Source organism: Camelus ferus, chromosome 4 (genome assembly GCF_009834535.1).
Source record: "Camelus ferus isolate YT-003-E chromosome 4, BCGSAC_Cfer_1.0, whole genome shotgun sequence".
Taxonomy (NCBI): domain Eukaryota; kingdom Metazoa; phylum Chordata; class Mammalia; order Artiodactyla; family Camelidae; genus Camelus; species Camelus ferus.
In genome coordinates this window covers 33,207,567-33,227,799 of record NC_045699.1, presented here as the reverse complement: position 1 = coordinate 33,227,799, position 20,233 = coordinate 33,207,567, and the positions used below count along the sequence as shown (strand labels likewise).

At 39.7% G+C, this 20,233-nt stretch overlaps 1 protein-coding gene across 6 annotated transcripts in view; it reads left to right on the top strand.

The window, feature by feature from the left end:
• Positions 1 to 20,233, top strand: part of DOCK8 (dedicator of cytokinesis 8) — a 223,965-nt gene that overhangs the window by 88,372 nt on the left and 115,360 nt on the right. For all 6 annotated transcript variants that reach the window (XM_006192725.3, XM_032477776.1, XM_032477777.1 and 3 more), the window contains 3 exons: positions 8,418 to 8,541; positions 12,562 to 12,774; positions 17,180 to 17,265. In XM_006192725.3, coding sequence (XP_006192787.1) covers positions 8,418 to 8,541; positions 12,562 to 12,774; positions 17,180 to 17,265 — 423 coding nt within the window. The remainder of the gene's footprint in view (positions 1 to 8,417; positions 8,542 to 12,561; positions 12,775 to 17,179; positions 17,266 to 20,233) is intronic.

Genomic DNA, 20,233 nt, shown 5'->3' with positions numbered 1-20,233 from the left:
GCCGGCTTCTCTTAAGTTATTCTCACCAATATAAATGTAGTCAGCAATATCTATGTGTGTGCTGGAGGGTCAGCTTTGCTAGTGTACAGAATCACTTTGGGGGGCTCTCACTAGGGATTCAAATGAAAAGCTTCATGTGATCTAATGTTCTGGGGGAAAAACCACCCAACTCAAAGTAGTGGCAAATACAGGCAAATATTAAGTGGCTTCTTAAGATTACAGTACTCTAAATGACAACACACTGAATTAGTGAATGGTTTTCCTGAAAAATCCAATATTAAGAGGGAACATTCCCAAAGGAATGCACTAACATTAATTAATTCTAAGAAGGAAAGAAAACCGTGAATTAAAATTCAAATTTCACACTCGCCCTTTACCTTTCTAAGGATGTTTACACTCCAGAGGGTTTTGATGTCATGGGTTCAATGTCACATATATCTTCATAAGGAAACCTGCTTGGGCCACAGAAAAAAAATCAGGAGGCGACTTAGCTTATGTGTGTGGTAGCCTTGGAGACCAGAACTATGCCAGCTTTAGCTTTTGGTCTTGTTTCATAAAATGCACTTATTTCCAAGAGTGTTTGTTTACAAGTGAATCCCCCCCCCCGATACACACATAAACATGTACACACACACACACGCACACACACACAATTACAGCCATGTGCCTGCCTCCATCATCCTCAAGTCACTTCTCTCTGGGCCTCTGTTTCTTCATCGGGTGTGGCATGGACATGGGGTGAATGCTAGGGCATTTCCCCCAGCTTTAAGATTTTAAGATAAAAAGTTCATACATTATACGTGAAAGAAATCCAAACAGATTTCCTTCTTAAAAGAAGTTCAAATCTTGGAGAAATGAAATTTATTTGGCTTTTGTTCTTTTGCTATTTTTCTTTTTTTTTAAACATTTTTTATTGATTTATAATCATTTTACAATGTTGTGTCAAATTCCAGTGTTCAGCACAATTTTTCAGTCATTCATGGACATATACACACTCATTGTCACATTTTTTTCTCTGTGAGTTATCATAACATTTTGTGTATATTTCCCTGTGCTATACAGTATGATCTTGTTTATCTATTCTACAGGGATAGACTGGGATTTCAAAATTCTTTTGCTATTTTTCGTGCACACAGATGCTTTCCTTTTTGTCCTCGGTTTTGTTAGAATGTTTTCTGGAATCCTTTATGTGGACCCCAAAGACACTAACAAATGGGCATTTTTTTTTTAAAGTGAGTTACAGAATAGTATTAAAAGTTCATTTCACAATATGTATTCTCTAACCCTATGTGTGTGCCAGCCCTCAGGCTTTGGGGGGTGGAAAGCATCAAGACTAAATGTAGTCCATGGCTGGGGATTTGAAACCAGAGCAAAGTGTGCTCCTCTTCCTCATTCTGGATTTAGCCTCTACTTCCCCATTTTAAACTCTCAGCAAAGCTCCCCGTGGCAGCAAGGGTAAAGTTGGCCGGAGAGGACAAAACAAGGGTTGGCAAGCATGTCAAGATGACTCATTTCAAAAGTGCCAGCCACAGAAGGCAGAAACCACCACGGGGTAGGCGGTGAGACTGCTGGCTAGGTACCACCACCTACCAGAGTCCCAGCCTCATTACCCCACCCAGGCATCTGAACCAAATAAAGCCATGTTCCTGTTGAGCCTATTTGCAGACAAGAGAGAGATGGGGAAGTAGCCAAGTAGTAGAAAGACTCAACATGAAATAAGCACAACCTATTACTTCTCAACACAACTGTTACTTTTCTTTGAACACTATTATGACACATTTGGGGACAATCCAAAGAACAAACATATTTTGGGAGCATTCTCTTTAGCGGCAGTATGGTGGAGTAGACAGAATCTGGACTGTAGAATCCAGGACTTGGATTTAGGTGCTGACTCCTTATGTAATGGCTGTGAGACCCTGGGCAAGAGACTTAATCTCTCTGAGCCACAGTTTCCTCAAGTGTGAAATGAGGGGAAATGTTGGTCATTCTGAAGGCTTGTTGGGAGGATTGAAAAACAATACATGTTCCTCTTCTTCTTTTTCCTCTTCTTCCCATACTCTTTCCTCTTTCTTTTCCCTTCCTTCTTGTACGATTTGGTGTGAAAATCATCAGAGCAAGGTAGCCATCTATACCTCAGGGTAAAGAGGGCTGAGGAGGACCAGAATAAGGAGATGAAGGCCAGACACGGAGAGGAGGGCACACATTTAGAAGGGCTGCCTGGCACAGAGAATCAGACTCTGCATGGTGTGAGGAGAGTAACTGAGCCCAGCGAGGAAAGCAGGAATGGTCAGTAACTGTTGGGGACATGTAAAAACGACGTAAGGGACTCATACTGGTCAGATCGGGGATGGCTGGAGCACCAACATAAATAATAGAAATGGATTAAAATGTATTGAATTAAAATGTGTCGAATAGGAAACTGACTCCGTTTTGATACAAATAAACTGAAAGCTGGATGAGGAATTGGGCATTTACAATAATCAAAACCAAGTGAAGGGACTTTCTTAAAAAAAAAATGACTGGCCTGTAATCTCAAAGTCATGAAAGTCAAAGAAACACTGAGAAATTGTTTCAGGGTAAATAAGACTAAAGACATGTGACATCTAAATGCAATGCAAGACTTTCGACTAGATCCTTTTGCTCTAAAGGGCATTTTTGAGACATTTGGTAAAAGTTGAATGGATCTGAGGATTAGATGGAAATAATGTATCAGTATTAATTTCCTGAATGTGATGGTTTTATGCTAATTATGATGGAGAATGTCCTTGTTTGTAGAAATTATACACTAAAGTACTCCCGGGTAATGGAGGATTAGGTCAGCAACCTCCTCTCAAATAGTTTAGGGGAAGGAGAAAGTCTTTGTGCTGTATTTGCAGATTTTCTGTAAATTAGAGGTTGTTTCAAAATAAAAGGAAAATAATACATGTTAGGTGCCTGGCATTGTAGTAAAGAATATTCTGGGTCCCATTTCCCATCCCATGCATCCATTCTGCAGCTGCTGTGAGTGTAGGAGCCGTTGTGCCCAGAGACATTTGAGCAATTCACTCTACGTCCCAGGCCCCTAACCTCCCACTTTGGGTTGGTGGTGGTGACCAGTGCCTGGCTGGTGCACTAGCACTGGCACAAGGGGTACCATAGTCCCACCTCTTGCCTCAAAGTGGGATAGCAGGACAACTTGTAATGTGACCCCTCCAGAACGCCCTGTGTATCAGGCCAAGAATTGATCTGAGCCTTCATCCTTAGTTGACTCCTTCTGCCTCCCTATCTCCCTTACAGGCTTTTCCTAAGAGCACGCTCTCGAAAGTCATGTGCACCTGAGCTCCTGTCTGGGGCTCAGCTTCCAGGGAATCTCAACAAAGACAATCACACACCAGCTCAATAAATGATGGCTATGTTAGCATCAATGACAATACCGTTAGATGCAATAATAGTGCATGTGTTACAGACCTGGATACACTCATTTTATGGATATGTTGAACTTAAAGTCTCCTAACATCCTTATTTCTGCTAAACTGTATTATTTTCATATGGGAAATTCACCTTCTCACCAAAAACTAAAGTAGAACTCTGAAAAGTGCTCACTTTAGGATTCCACTTGTGGAATTCTCCCAAAAAACAGTTAGACACTGGAGTGAGGCTGTTGGTCTGACTAAACTTGTTCCATTTCACCCCTTCCAGGGAGTCCTTGTGGATTTCCTTTCGCAGGTGTGTTGCTGAGGCTATGGTTTAGATAAGATTTAGGAATTCCAATTTTCTGGTGCCTTAGTAGCAGTGGTTCCCAGTGAGGGTAATTAATGCTTCCATGTTTGACTGTCTCAGTTGCTGGGGTGGGCTGCTGCATTTCACATCCTGCGGTGCATGGGGCATCACACACAGTGAAGGATCATCCCAAATTCAGCATCCAGACACAACTATCAACTGTCCTGCTGGATATTCAGGGAGGTGAAAAACCAGTCTGTATATATCCAAGCCAAGACCCTCTACCATCTTCCAAATATTTTTACACTGAATTTTCCAGGAAAACAACAATCATGTAAATACAGGGGTAATTAAACTTTGTGCTGATTAGAGCTATACCAAGAGTTTTCCCCCATTTTGGAAAAAGCACATTACTGACAGCAATACTGCTTTGTGGTGTTTGAGTCACCCATACAACACACCTGTTGCAGTCTGCTTGTGTAGGTGTTACATAGTCACAATGATTCGTCCTGCAAGTGCCAACAGCTGTTTCATTATGTTCTCAGGTGTAATTGTGTCCAGGTATTTGCATATTTACATGATGCTGTTTTATGTATTGTGTTTTTTTTATTTCTCCTTTATATAACAGTTGGGACATTTTATTGACTTCTAAAAATGAGAAAGTTGATGGATTATAGGCAGCATTATAAAATATTTGTTCCAGAGAAAGATGGCATTGGATCTGATAGATCTGGAACACTTGTCTGAGAGGAACATGGTATGGATATTTGTTTGTTAGAGTTTAATTCATTCTTGTATTCAACAAATGCTTATAAAATACTTCCTGAGAATAAGGCACCAAAGAGGAGGCAAAGAGGAACACACTAGACTCCTAGCTCTAAAGGAACCCTTATCCTCAGTGAAGTCACAATCTAGTGAGAAAGGGCGCATCTTTAGCAGGGGAGATAAAATTTTAGACAACTAGAATGTAATGTAGAGTATGACAAAGCTTCTAAGAGAAATACAAACAGCATGCTTTGAAAATTCAGGGAAGGGAGTGGTTACTTTTGGCCAGATCAGGGTAGGCTTGGTGCAAACCTGGCCTTTGAATTGGGCTGTAGTAGGAGTGGATTCATGGGGAGGAGGAGTCTGTGCCTAACAGGTCAAGAGTGGCTCAGTGATTTCCACAGTTGGGTTGCTCTTTGTAACTGCATAGGCTGATGCGCCTGGCTTGCTTTCCATACTTTTAGAGAGCAAATAGCTAAGCACCTTGACAGCCAGCACAACAAATGCATGTCATAATAAGCAATTATTGATCAGGGAGACATTTTTATGGTGTTTTGGGAGTAACTGAATTATATGCACTGATGTGTTTGAATTTTAATTGTTTACCAGTTCACTGGGAGTAAAATATGGAGTAATAAAACAGATGATACCCCATTCCTTGATATCCCAGCTCTCCTTGAGCACGACCTTCCTTCAGAATTACCTTAATCACCCAGGATGAAAGACAAAGTCTAAGGGCTTTTATGACGCTGCCCATAACACCCATGAAATGTTTCACTGTCACTGTGGATAATACACCAAGAATAAATAGCATGTAAACAAGTTTAATTACTTAAGAGTTCAACTTTCTACCAAGACACCAAGCACGTTCTTAAGTTAATCTCTTTTTAGTTCATTAAAGAAAATGACAGAAGAAATAATGCTTAAAATATTTACTATCACCCGAAGGATGCCAGCAAACAACAATCCATACAAAATTGTCAAAATATATGGAAATGAGATGAGATAAACAAGCAACCATGGCACCATTCTGTTCATTAGATTAATGGTCATTTTCAAATGCAATGAAGAGAAAAGCACTGTGATTTTTAGAGCAAGGACACCAAACTGTGCTATAGACGGGAGAGAGAGAGCATTGAATTCATTGAAGACATCTTCCAGTCTAAGTAATAGACAAACATCTCAAGTAGGAAAATACATTTTTCCCAAAAGGAGAACATGGATTTTGTGTTTCTGTGTCATTTAATCTTTCCCTGTTAAGTTAAAAAATAAAACTTTCCTCTATCCTTCATGGGCAGCAGTATTTGTCTGATTTAAAAGTCTCAATTATAGAACCTGAGTGGCAAATGTCCTATAGAATTATGAGAGTGGGAGGGAACACAAGTGGCCATTACTCCACTCCCCTGCCCCCTAAGTGGGATTCAAAGCCATTATCACAGAGAGCAAGGGCATAAAAGACTACCCCTAGATATTATAGAGAAATGTAATATCAGCAAGGAGATAATTGAGGAATAAAAGAGCTAACTAAATCAGCATTTGACTGTATGGTTATGGATGACAAAGGCATGTCCATAGAAAGCAAAGTGGCTTCATTAAACACAGTCCTCCAGAGGAAAGTAGTTTTTCCCCTTTTGATGCATTAAAATATATGAGATGGAATTTGGGGTTCATTCCTTTGACAGACTAATATAAGTGCTTTTTCTGAAGTCTTCAGAAGATCTTATTTCACTTGAAAGGGATAGTTTGTATAGGTTGAACTGGAACTAGATAAGCTCTAAAGTATGTCTTATGATTTTCCAAATCTTATTTTTTTCCATGAATATGTGTTTTTTAGTGTCTATGATGTGAAATCTACTCTTAACCATTAAATTTAAAGAAATCTTCAACAACACTGAGTTGTCCCTTTTTTTTTTCCTTTGTGTGGAGTATCTTACTCACTGGTTTAATTTAGGTTATTTGTCAATTAACAGGCACAATTCAGCCATATTCTGTAATACTGTTTAATAAACATAATGAGTAGTAGCTGATATCTATTGAGTTATTGCCACAAGCCAAGAAATCTAAGTATTTTACATATGTTAATTTGTTTATTGTATGCAATAGAACTGATGAGGTAGGTATTATTCTAATTCCTGTTTTTCTGATAAGGAAACTGAGGCACAATGAAATAGAGTAATTTGCTTTAGGTCACACAGTTTATAATCTGTGGAGCCAGGACCTGAATGCCTTTACTCCTCCTCCACAGAGTCTGCCATTCTGTAAAACAATACAATAAATCATAGCAAAGTAACAGAGCTTACATTTGATGAGTATTAAATGTAGGCATTATCCTAATTAATGCCAGGCACAATCCTAAACTTCTATCCATTGATTTTGAGGTAATTACAATTTGTTCTTTTTAGATTACAGTTCTCTGTGTTTGGACAAATGCATGCTGTTGTGTAACCACTGCTACAATTGAGATGTAGAACAGCTCTGACACTCCCCCAATTCTCCCGTGCCTTTTTGTAGTCAGCCCCTTTCTCCACGGCCAGACCCTGGCAACCATGGATCTCTTTTCTGTCCCTATACCTTTGCCTTTTCCAGACTGTTATATAAATAGAATTCATGCAGTTATTTTCACCACTCCCCCCAAACCCCCCACCGACTTCTTTCATTTAGTGTTGAATACTTGCTGTGAGCCACTGTGCATAACCCAACACTTCACCCCTCCCAAAAAGTTACAATCTGTATCAGATTATTGCTAGTATCTCTCTTACAGTTCCTGCTTTATCTTTCTGTCATTTGATCTGCCTAAAAAATCCTAACGTCATTTCATGTCCCTTTACCAGCTTGTTCAATGGTTTTCTAATGATGTGGGAAATCAAACAAAATGGGTGTGTATTTGTGTGGTTGAGTTTGCAGCATGTTTTCCAGGAAGCCTTTGAGTCGTAAAAATTGGGAATACACATATTGATTTCTGTAGTTATTCTTTGACAACTTAAATCTGTTGCCTTTTTAGTAATGGTCTAATTTCTTTCTCCAGTGACAGCGCTAGACCTTTTATTAAGTCCTTCCCATAGCAACACATTCTTTTACTGGAGTATAGTTAATTTACAATATTGTGTTAGTCTCAAGTGTACAGCAAAGTGATATATATTTTTTCAGATTATTTTCCATTATAGGTTATTATGGGATGTTGAATATAGTTGCCTGTGCTATACAGTAAATCCTTGTTGCTTATCTATTTTATACATACTAGTTTGCATCTGTTAATCCCATACTCTTAATTTACCCCTCCCCCTACCTTTCCCCTTCGGTAACCATAAGTTTGTTTTCTATAATTGTGAGTCTGTTTCTGTTTTGTATGTAGATTCATTTGCACTTTTTCTAGATTCCACATATGTGTGATATCATGTATTTTTTGCAGCACATTTTTTAAGCATAATTTTAATGGTGTGCAGAGAATGGCAGTGGAGGATGGTAGCAAAAGATATTTGGTACATAAATCACTTATTTCTATTTTTTCTTAACCATGTTTCGCCTCTTTAATTCATTACTAAGAACATTGATGTGGAGATTAAATGTTTTCCTCTATTTTTATCTTCAAACGACCTTTATTTGCTGCTTCTGCACTTCGCTAGATTTATGCCAGCCTCTTACAGTAGGGTCATAGTTTAGCTCCAGCTTGGAGCCAAATGCCCCATAGCTGAAATGACCACACCTCTGAAGTGGCATTTTTCCAGGCTACTCCTGCCTTTAATAATGAGCCAGCCAGGAGGCAAGTTTGTACCTCATTACAACAGAGCCTTGTATTAGGACTGGTGCATAATTAGTTGAGAAGAATTACAACTGGTCCTCTCTTCGCAAGATCTTTCAACACCCCATCTAAACTTAAGCCATTACTTTTATTTTTAATCTAATGATTTTGCCCCCAACCCCTCTCTCTTTCCTACTAATAACAACAATGAAAGAAACCAAGGAAGTTCGGAGATTTGCGGCTTTAAGAAGACTGGATCCCGAAAAGATTTTCACAAGACGCTTCAGAAACAGACGTTTGAGTCAGAAACCTTGGAGTGCAGTGAACCCCGCGCTCAGGTATTTCCTATCAACAAACATAGTTACCAGGTTACGGGACTGTTCTGCCATGGCAGGCTGTCGATTTTTTTAAAACTAATAAGAAGTCCAGACCCATAGAATATCAGAGTAGGAGGAACTCTACTGATTGAGTCAGTGTATTTTTTTTTAATTCGTTTGTAGCTATAGAAATCGGTGTTCGCTTTAAAACCCAGAAGCCTAATAATTAAAATAGATTAAAATGGAGGGGCTTTAATTGGGGGGAGGGGGAGGGGGATTGGGCCCGCCCCTATAACGATTCCAGCCCAGATTGAGAGGTGACCCCTACTCCCCCAGCCTAAGGCAGGCTGCAGAATGATTAAAAGCTCCACCCTGAGACAGACTGCCTGGGTTCTCTTTGTGATTCTACCACATACTAACTCTGTAATCTCAGACAGGATAACTCAATTCTCTGGGCTTCAGTTTCCTCTCCTGGAAAACAAGGATGATAAAAGTACCTAGCTCATGAAGCTATTTGAGTATTGAATGCATTTAGGACAATGCCAGTTCACACTTTGTGCCCAATAAATGTTGGCTACTGTCGTTATTATTACTATTATTATTATTATTATTATTATTATTATTATTATTATTATTATTATTATTATTATTATTACAGAGCAGTTACAGTTTAAAAGTCAGCATTCTATACACCTGAGTTCATGGCAGCATTATTCACAGTAGCCAAAAGTGGAATCAAGCAAGTGTCTCTGGACAGATGAATGGATAAACAAAATGTGGCATACACGTACAGTGGACTATTATTCCGCCTTAAAAGAGGGGGAAGTTCTGACACATGCTACAGCATGGGTGAAGATGATATGCTAAGTGAAATAAGCCAGTTACTGAAGAACCAATACTGTATGATTCCTCTTATTTGAGGTATCTAGAATGGTCAGATTCATAGATGCATAAAGTAAAATGGTGGTTGCCAGGGGCTGGGGAGAGGTGGGATTGGAGCGTTTTTATTTAGTGGGTATAGAGTTTCAATTTTACAGAATGAAAAGAGTTCTGGAATTGATTGCACAACAGTGTGAATATACTGGACACTGCTGAGCTGTACACTAAAAAATTGCTTTAAGATGGTAAATTTTATGTTACATATATACTTAGCACAATTAAAAAAAAATTTAAAAGCCAGTTCTCTAGTCCAACCTGTCCATTTTATAGGTGAGAAAAATAAAACATAAAGGAAGAAATTTGTCCAAGTTTGCACAGGACTTCTTCTAAACTAGTATAGTTTTCAGCTTGCAGGTACCCTCATAACACAAGCATCTCACCATGCTGAACATGTCTGGAGGTTTTAAATAATACCTATTTTTCAAGCTACACTCAGGCTGACTACTTCATCTTATGTCTGTAGAGGAATTGGTCATCAATTCCAGTGCTAAATCTGGTGGGCTTACTGAAGCATAGGATATCTGTATGCTGTACCCTGTTCAGTGAGAGATTTAAGGGATTTTTTCAGCAGTAATTTTTTACTAAATTCAGTTTTCCTCATGTAGATGACCAACTAAACTTCCTTGTATCAGTCAGACTATCACTAGATACTTCCACAGAAGAAATTTAATGTAGGGAATTGGTTAAACAGATTTTGGAGGACTGAGAGGACCAAAAAAGGAAAACTGAAGTCATACAGAAATTGTAACTGCAAGAAACAGCACACCACCCTAGGGCTGTGGTCTCTGACAGTGGTTCTTAAACTGAAGCTTTATCAGAACCCCCTGAAGGGTTTGTTTGAACACAGATTGTTAGTCCCCCTCCAGAGTTTCTGATTTCCTGGATGTGGAGTGGGGCTTGAGAATTTGCTTTTCGAATTAGCATTTCCCAGGAGATGCTGGTATTGCTGGTCCCAGGACCATGTTTGAGAACCATGGTGGGTCTTGCAGGGGGAGCTTGGAGTTGTCAGAATCTAGAAGCTCAGAAGAGGGGCCTTCGAGTGGGGACTCCAATATCTGAGGAGAGGGCGTGGTCTAGCTAGTGGTGGTGTCAGAGGAAAGATCTCATAGAGGCTGGGAGTCTGGACTCAGACCTAGGAGAAGGAATTGCCCAGTTGGTGCTCGTACCTCCAGGGAACATAAGAAGAAGGTTGTTCTGGAGATGCCAGAAGAAACTGAAGGCTGGAACCAGCTGCCACTACTGAGGTGAGAGGAGCTGCAGGCAGAGAGGAAGGGGCCAGTCCCTTCTCTCTCCAGCCCTCCAGTCTCCCTGGAGCGCTCCCCACTGGCAGATCCTAAAGGGAAAAGTAGCAGAGCAAAAATGCCATTCGCTGAGTTGCAGACACCGAATCACAGAGCAGAGTATACAGGGGTGAATTCAAAAGGTGAACGACCAGCACACCCAAAAAGCACACTCCCCCCTCCAGCCCACTAACAGAGCACTCAGCCATTGGCTGGGTTTCACAGCCAAGCTATACAAAAGATGTGTGTTTTTAAGTATTAGACTAATACTCCTCAGGGAGAGATCCTCAGACTAGCAACATCTTCCCTGTCAGTCATTCTTATGCAGCTTATTGAGTGGAATTGTGAGGCCAAATGCCTGAATTTACGTAAGTTAAATGCATGTATGATGTGACTCCATGATACACATGTATTTCATAAAAATTAGATCATATCATGTGCACTATTGTATAGCATCCTTTTTCTTATCAACAAGACAATATTATATGACCATCTTTCTCTTCTGATTACATCACCGTTTGTTTGTTTGTTTTAATGGCTGCTTAACATTTCATTGTATGAAAGTTCCAAAATCTCTTAATCTCAAACGTTTCTTTTTTGGGGGGCATTTAGGTTTCTATAATTTTGTTATTGCAAACAATGTTCCAGAGATACTCTTGTCCTCACATCTTTACTCATTTGTCTAGTTGTGGTCTTAGAATTAATTCTGGAGATAGATACAGACATCGATATTCAGATGTATATATATATAGAGAGAGAGATAGATATATCTTTACATCCTTCTGAAGTGTCTTAGGAAATCTAGTTCATTTTCCCAGTAATCTTATAAATTCTAAGACGAACGAAAGTATTAATATTGATTATTGCTAACACATGCAGTTTAGGTAAAATTTATGATCTAGGAGAGTAGGACTTTTATGAGGTATACTGATGTCACCAAAAATATGTATTATAGAGATATTGTACAGCAGTATGTCCATTGATTAGAACTTAGAGAATAACATTTTACCATGAATTTTACAGGTGCTTATAATAGATCCATCTATATTCTTACAACATATTATTGATTTTGTTATATATTTTTTGCCAAGTCTGTAGTTAGGTATCCAGCTCCCAATTTCCAAGATACGTCTAACGGAATAAACCATCCACTTTGTGACTGAAATAAAAGCATTTTTTTCCAAACCCACTGCAGCTGAGTGAATACTGGTTGAATAGCAAATTCCTTTTTTTTGTTTTTCCTGGTGCTTATTCCTATAACTGTTATTTAAGTCCTGTAGGTAAGTGTCTCATGCTCACATCTCAGTGTTTGGAAACATACTACTGTTCAGCTTTGGAGTTTATATAAAGTTTAATTTGAACAGTTCCTCACAGAGCCTTATTTTCCAGTTTCAAAAACGAAGTTCCAGAGTTGAGATTAGGTTGAGGTCCCTTTATTCCCCAGGCCTCTCTCCTTTTCCTTACACCTTATTCCAGTCCCATTCTGCTTGAGCACGAGATATGATGCGGTTCATATGAGGCTTTGCTCCCAATCTCCAGAAAAGAACATGCCCCCAGATAATAGCAATACAGTACTGTTTTCAAGCTTTTCCTCAAGAACAGGTGTAGCTACACCTGATGAGTAATGACCTGCTTCCAGGCGGGAAGGAGACATGTCATTTTAGGATACTCAGTCCAGGAAGCTATGATGTCATTCTTGTCAGAAACTCCTTGAGGCCAGATTCTGTAATCTCATGTTGGAGCAGTCTTGAGACATCCCAGATCCTTTAGTTCTCATTTTAGACCCATGGTCTCTCTCACCAAGATGTGTCTTTTGTCACAGGCCGGGCCCCGCCACTTAAACGTGCTGTGCGATGTATCTGGGAAAGGCCCCATCACTGCCTGTGACTTCGACCTGCGCAGCCTGCAGCCTGACCCGCGGCTGGAAAACCTCCTGCAACAAGTGAGTGCTGAGGACTTCGAGAAGCAGAACGAGGAGGCCCGGAGGACCAACCGGCAGGCTGAGCTCTTCGCCCTTTACCCATCAGTGGACGAGGTGAGTGCAGCCATCCCCATGCTGGAGAGTTTCAGTGAAGACACAGAGAGTCTTCAGGAAAATAGCATGGCTCATTATTCCTGGGCAGCGACGTCAAGATGCTTACTCATATGACTTCTGGGTTGTTCTTTTCACTCAGGCAAGCCTGTGTAACAGCAGAGCAAGTTACTGATCAATCAAACAAATGAGGTTCATTAATAGCAACTAGGATTTTCATAGCACTTTACAAAACACTTTCACTGATACCATCTCATTTAATCCTCAAGACATTCTGAAAGTCTACATGCAGTAATCCTACTCAGCCAGTTAAGCCATTCAGTTCTTTAAAGGTATATTTTGCCAAGACATATATTACTTAAACCTTGATGTTCACTAGTGCTTTAAGATTTGTTTTTGATTGTCTCTATGAACAAGAGAGACCTGCTTTGAAAACGTTTCAGTCTAAAATAATCATAGTCTTGCTTCCAATGCAGAGAACACCCAGATATTGATTGTCCACTCTCTATATTGGAGCTGACCCAGAACAATTTGACTGAGGCTTTGCCTCTAGTCACTCCCTGGACACTTTGGATGCGATGGGGGATGAGCGTTATTCAAGCCTATTTAGGCTCCTTATACTTCATACAAGGCTCTTAGTCTTCCCTTCTGCATGTCAGAATATCTACACTTCTGGGTCTTGCCAGAAACTGATTACCATAATCTCTTTGCTGTCCACATTTTATTAAAAGTTGAGTTGCAAGAAATAAGATTTGGGGAAATTTTGCATAAAATATACACCATCCATCCATGCCTCTAAATATTTGAAATGTGGCCTTTCGATCAATCAAAACCATCCAGGAGCCTGATTTTCACACCTTGCGAAAACCCCACCCCTGTGAATTGTCTCTGGACTTGCCCTTCGATGAGTTTGTTTGTCACTGGTCAGCAAAAAGGACAATAAGAGAGACAGCAGTCAGGAGGCATGATGTGTCCACTGTACAAATATTATTGAGACCATTGACCTAGTCATCATCCAGCACCTGCCTCATGAAGATCTGAAAAGAGCTGGTCCCTCAGGTCTTTGGACAAAAGAGAATTGTACTCTCACTGAGAAAATTTGTATGCTTAGAGATTGTGCACATCTTATAATTGACTCTAATTACTGAGAGGCAAATTTCTATTCACTTCTGCTAAATCTGGTGGCTGACTTATCAGTGTCTTGAATTTACTTCAGCTTTCTTCTCATTTTTATTTTCAAACCGCCTTGGATTTTCTCATCTACTTATTTTACTTGTAGTGGCCTCAAAACACCCCCCCCTTTTTTTTTAATTGTCAAGGGCCTCAAATCCTTTTTCAAATGAGGTAGATTTAAAATAAAAGTGAACAACATGGGCAGTGTTATCTCCATTCTTCAGATTGCAAAGTAAAAATCAGAGAGGTTAAGTAACTTGTTCAAGATTCAACAGACAAATTGAATTATAGAATGGGGACTCCCAACCCATTAACTCCAAATTTCATGTTTTCCTGTTTATTTATCTATATATGACTACCTGGTATTTTAGCACATATCACAGAAATCCAAAGAGGACATAAACAATTACATCTTACAACTTCTCAGTTTCCATCTACAACTTTAAAATTTTTCACCAACTTTGTCAAGAAATATTAAATCTGACTGATTTGACCTTCACTTGCATTCGTCTTTCTCCCAGTTTCACGATGGAGGTGCCAGTAGGTAATGAAAAGATCCAAAATGGACACCAGAAGGGAGAAAACAATTAAAGGGTGAGAAGAATAAAATTCCAGTGAGGCATCAGCTCATTACATTCTCCCTCATGAGAGTAAATGGGCAGATACCCAGTCTTGAATTGATTACAAGGATGAATCATAGACTGTGTTGAAGGAATTTTATTTTATGGTCTTTGAACAGCACAGAAACTGAGTTGAGCCTGAATGTTATAATCTAGCAGAAGTCCTAATGGGGCCTGCCTTACTGAGTGGGGAGGAATGCTTTGTAATTAGTGTATAGGTTATTTGGAAATTGGTAAGTCTAAATGCTTTAGGGCTTCTATAGCCCTTTAGTATGCTGAAGCTGTACACATAGAAATTGCATTTGTACTTGTAATTTGTACTTTCTCCAAAGAAAGTCCTGTGGAAAACAGGTAAATTTCTGGCCTACCATGTAATGATTACAAATGCTGATTTTTTTGACAACGCATTAATGAAATTATTTTATATTATCATTACTTTATTTCCTGGTGAGGAAAGTTAGAAGAGAGGTGAAATACTGTATCCAAATTATGACTGAGTCTACAGGAGAGGCAAAAGTAAAGCTCAAGCACCAAGCTTCTACAAGGTGAGCTCTTTCCCAGATTCACTAATTCTATAAAAGGCATCCTGTGTGCTAATCCCTAAGAAAGGTGCCACTATACTCCAAATCATAGAGGAGTTTGCCTTAGGACTCTTTTGGTTGCAAATGGTAGAACCTAACTAAAAACCAATTTCAAAAAATGGTGGGGACTTACTGCTTTCATACTGAAGTCACAAGTAAGCAGATGTAGAGTTGGCCTCAGGATCCATTGGGTCAACTAATAGGAGAACATCCTCTCTCATATTCCCTCTGTGTGTGTGTGTGTGTCACTGTAATTATCTATCTCCCAGGAAGATGAAGACCACAGGCATCCACTAAAACTTCACATTTCCTCTTCTGCTTCTTTGGCAGTTTGTTCCTATTTCAGATAACTGTAAAGGCACAAGAAATTCCTGCAGGTTACAGGAGACTTAGGAAATACATGAATATGTAGACCTTGTTTGGATCCCGATTTAACAAACTAACTATACAAAAATTGAGACAGCTGGGGAAGTTTGGAACTGACTACATACTTTATGACAATAGGAAATTATTGTTCATTTTTTAGGAGTAATAATGGTATTCGTTATGTGTTTTTAAAAGTCCTTACCTTTTGGAGATCTCTACTGAAATAGTCACAGATGAAATTATGTGATATCTGGGGTTGTGCATCTAAGCAATACCGCATTGAGTTGGGGAGCTAGCAAGTGGGAGTATAGATGAAAGCAGGTTGCCCACAACTTCAGAACTGTTGAAGCTAGATGGTGGGTAAAGATGGCTCATTCCATATTCTCTCTGCTTTTGTATATGTTTACAATTTTCCATGTGAAAAACTTTTTTAAAAAGGACCCCAAAGGTTTGACTCCAGAACAAAGGTAGTCTTAGAAACCCGTGAGTGTCTTTATGTTGAGGTTGCTTTCCAGTAAGGGGCCCCTTCCTTTTCAGATGTGTCTTTTCTGATCACCCTGAAAATTTCAGCTCGCTTTGAGGGGCTTCAGCTCAGTGTAGGCGTCAGAACAGTGCCTCCTCTGAAACAAACTCAGCAATTCCACCCAGCAAGATAGCCAACCTTTTAACACAGAGGGGAATAGAAAGATAGAGTGGTGATGAGTTTACCACTTAGACTAGTCCACCAAACTGGGCACAGATTTACTAAGATTTACTGCTGTTTGTTAAAGTATCCTGGTTGCCGTGGGATATTTGGGGTATCCTTCATAGCCCCGGAAAATACAATTAGACAAGGCTTTATTCTTTGGACCCTTGTGAGCTGCAGACCACTCACCAGGGTTTGGATAGCCTACTGTAAAAGCAGGAATGAAAGTTCTTAGGAAAATTTGCAGTGTTTATCTTTGCATACATGAATGTAATTAAGATGCTGTGATAGCTCAGATTGAGTGTTTAAAATTACAGTAGGGACTTGATACTTTCCTTTAAGGCTTTAGTCCCTATGTGGTGAAATAAGCATATCTGTAATTTGTCATTACCAAGCTTGTCTGTACTTAGAACTGTAGCAAGTTCCAGCTGGGCATTTGTATATAGAACCTGCAAATTCACCCCCAAGTCTCTTATCATCTGTTTAAGAACCAAGAAAGACACTGTATTATAGTCTTAATGGTTTACAGCCTTAAGTGAACTGTTCTGACTCAGATCTCAAGTCTAAAACTGCACATATTTACTAGTAAAGCCCTTGGCAGGAAAAACATTCTGACTGTGTACTTAGAGCCAGCCAAAAAAAAAAAAAAAAAAAAAACCAGCCAACAATAGGTATAAGATTTTGCAATGCCATCTGGTGGATGTTATTATGCCATATCCACGTTCACATTTCCTTCCTTCCTCCCTCAGATACTTGGCTTTCAGAAGGGAGAAAATGTTGGCTGCAAATGCTGACTTTGAAACTTGGTGGTTGGATAATAAACTCCCTTGTAGAAGTCAACGTGTTATTCTGTGATTAGAAATAAAGCAAATGCAAGTTGTCTTGTTTAGTTGATAGCAGCCTTCCCTCCCCTGGGTTAACTCCAGCTGGAACTCTTCATGGAAATTCACTATTGATTTCTTTTACAATGTGATTAATAATAGGAGGATGCAGTGGAAATACGTCCGGTACCAGAATGTCCTAAGGAACATCTGGGCAACAGAATATTGGTCAAGTTGCTATCCCTGAAGTAAGTATCAGCCAACATGCTAACCACTATACTAAGGTCTGTCTTGTTTTTGTCAAATGAAAAAAATGCACAACCTAAAAGTTGAGAGTTATGTTTTAGTTGGTGGACTTCCAGAGGACTTAAACCTGGGTGGCCTCTCAGTTCACTCTAAGAGGTTGCTCCAAAGAAGCAAGGGAGGAGCCAAGATATATGAGTTTTTCCAACAAAGACCAGATAGTCAGAACATTAAAAGATTACTGTTAATTAAAGAAAACCAGATATTTCGAGTTAAGGTATTTAGTGCTTTTCTATGTATGAGAAGGTGCAGAAGTCTGGGCTCACTGAAATCATTCCTTTGATATGCACCTAGCTGCCTGGGGCCAGTGTCCTGTTCTTTCCCATCCTGATTTCCATCCAGGTGCATGGTTGGAATTGGTGGCAGAGGCTGAGCTGCCTATTTGTCTGTATCCTGAGTTCCCTTTATTCACTGTCAGGGCCGCTGATAGTGGCTGATGACTTGATGACTGCAGCAGCCTTTGTTTACTGATATGTTTACTGATATTTTTCATTCACAGCTTTCGGATGTAGACTGTGTCTTTTTCATCAGAGCTCGAATCAGGGAGGACTCCCACCCCCAACATACCTCTAACAGTGGGCAGCTGTGAGGTAGTCCAAAAAGCAGAGTCTGGAGTCAGCTGGTCCCAGATTCTGTTCCTACCAGGCCTTTGACAGTCATCCTTCCGTAACAGAGAAGGCAAACACTAAAGCTAGGCATGTAGGTAATTAATTGCGTTAAATGCTGTACAGTAAGAAAAGTAACAGTAGAGGCCAAGAGTGTGCCGGAGTCTGATCTAACTCACGAGAGCTGATTGTATACTTCCCCTCCCAATTCTTTATTCAGTCTGTGTATTCAGTGGAGTCATGTTGGTAGTTGGAAGTTGCCCATGGTGGAGTGGTGGAAGTATTTACAACATAGAACTCAGACGATCCTGCAAATTAGAGCCTTTTTTTTTTTTTTCAGAGACTCTTGTTAAACATTTACCAGCACACCACTGTTAAAAGACGATAAAAAACGCAACTAACGCAACTAACACTCAGTCTCACTGCCAGTGTACAATAGAGAGTAGTGGGGACTACCGCACGCTATCTTAAGGGGGCACTCACTACTAGCTAGGGCCAACTCACCATCCGAGTAAACAAGCCCATTTTGATCAATTGTCTGATTTTTTTTTTAAAGAGAAGCTAGAAATCTAGATTTTCCTGCATAATTTCCTGACTTCTTAAATATTTTCTCATTTCCTTTTGAAGTACCACACAAAGCAGAGCATGTCTGCAATTTGGATTCATCTCATGAGCTGATGATTTGCCACATTTACTTTAAAGCAATTGTTTCTAAACTTTTTAATTGTGTTTTTAAGAAGTCACGTGTTCTGTATACATGCATATTTATTCTGTACTTGCATATTAAGTACTATACATATGTAAAAACATTGATCAGTCAGAAATTTTGAAGGATGAATTAAATAAATCAAAGTGAATTCTAGTATTTTCTTTCTGCACTCCAGGGGGTTGTCTTGCAGACCCCCTGGAGTGCTTGCATTTCCTCTCTGCAGACTGCTGCTTTAGAGAATTAGTTCTTCCACATCTTCAAATCACAGATTCTTGAAACTGTTAAGTTGTTACCTAGGCCAAAGTACATAAGCGTAACATTTTTTCGTACCCTATTAGGAAGATCATTCATCTCTTGAAGTCAATTCATGGACCCCTTAGGCATCACCTGGTTTGCAATTAGGGCCTTTGGATTCTGGATTCAAGTGTGAATTTCAGCCCTGGGAACTTCTCTGGGATTTTGAGTTCTGGTAAATGAAGTAGTTAGACCAGATGATGTCAAGTTCCTATGTGCTGTAAACTTCTGATTCTAATGCAGAGCCTCGCCAACTGCCCCCTCAGAACACAAGCCAGCATGTCTGCTTACACAGTTGTGGGGCTCTCTTGATATTGTAGCACCCTCCTTAAGCCAGTTCTATGAGTTGCAGGGCAGGGGGTGGGGGTAGTTAGGACTTTTTGTCTTGTACACAGAGATACGTAGCCTATAAGCCAGTTCCATGTCACGTAACAGGTACAGAAAGGCAGACTCTAGCCCTTGTGAGCTGACCCAGAATGAGGAACCTCCTAGCCCTTCAGCAGGAGGATTGAGTGGAAGGGGCTGTTCCTCTCCCCTCTGCATTGTTCAGGAAATCCACCCCATTGTCTGAGCTACTCACCCACCCCCACGGGAAGCACATCAGGCTACTGTTAGGTACAGTAGCTCTGCCCTTTGGGATTGGAGGAATTCTCCACTGTGATGCTTGACACTAAGCCACCTAGCCGTTCTCCGTAAATAAATGGCAGCTCTTCTCACAGATAGGAAGACATGGCCGCTAAGATAGTCATGTGTTACAATCATTATTAAGAAAACAAATTGAGTCACTTGAATTTCTCTTGATGAAAATTGTGAACTATAGTTTCTAGTAATTTTTCCCCCAAACTACCAAAGCAGAAATTAAGTAGAATTGAGGTGTTTGCTTAGTGAACTTGACCTGCTCGAGTGTCTTGAATCGTATTCATACCAACATAAACCTGCAAGAGGGGAGATAAACCAAAGAGACTGTCTTAGCTTTAACCACTTTGAATAAACTGGATAAAAGAAAAGAAAGTAAGTTCTTATAGGTAAACCTAGAATGTTTAAATATAAATAGTAAAAATTAATGATCTTAAGTTTTATTTGTGGGAAAATAAACATAAAATTTACCATCATAACCATTTTTCAGTGGTAGTTCAGTGGCATTAAGTACATTCACATTGTTGTACAGCTGTCACCACTGTCCATCTCTAGAAGTCTTTTCGCTTCCCAAACTGGAACTTTGGACCCACTAAACAATAATTCCCATTTCTCTCTCCCACCATTCTGTTCTCTGTCACCATGAATTTGACTACTCTCTGTCCCTCA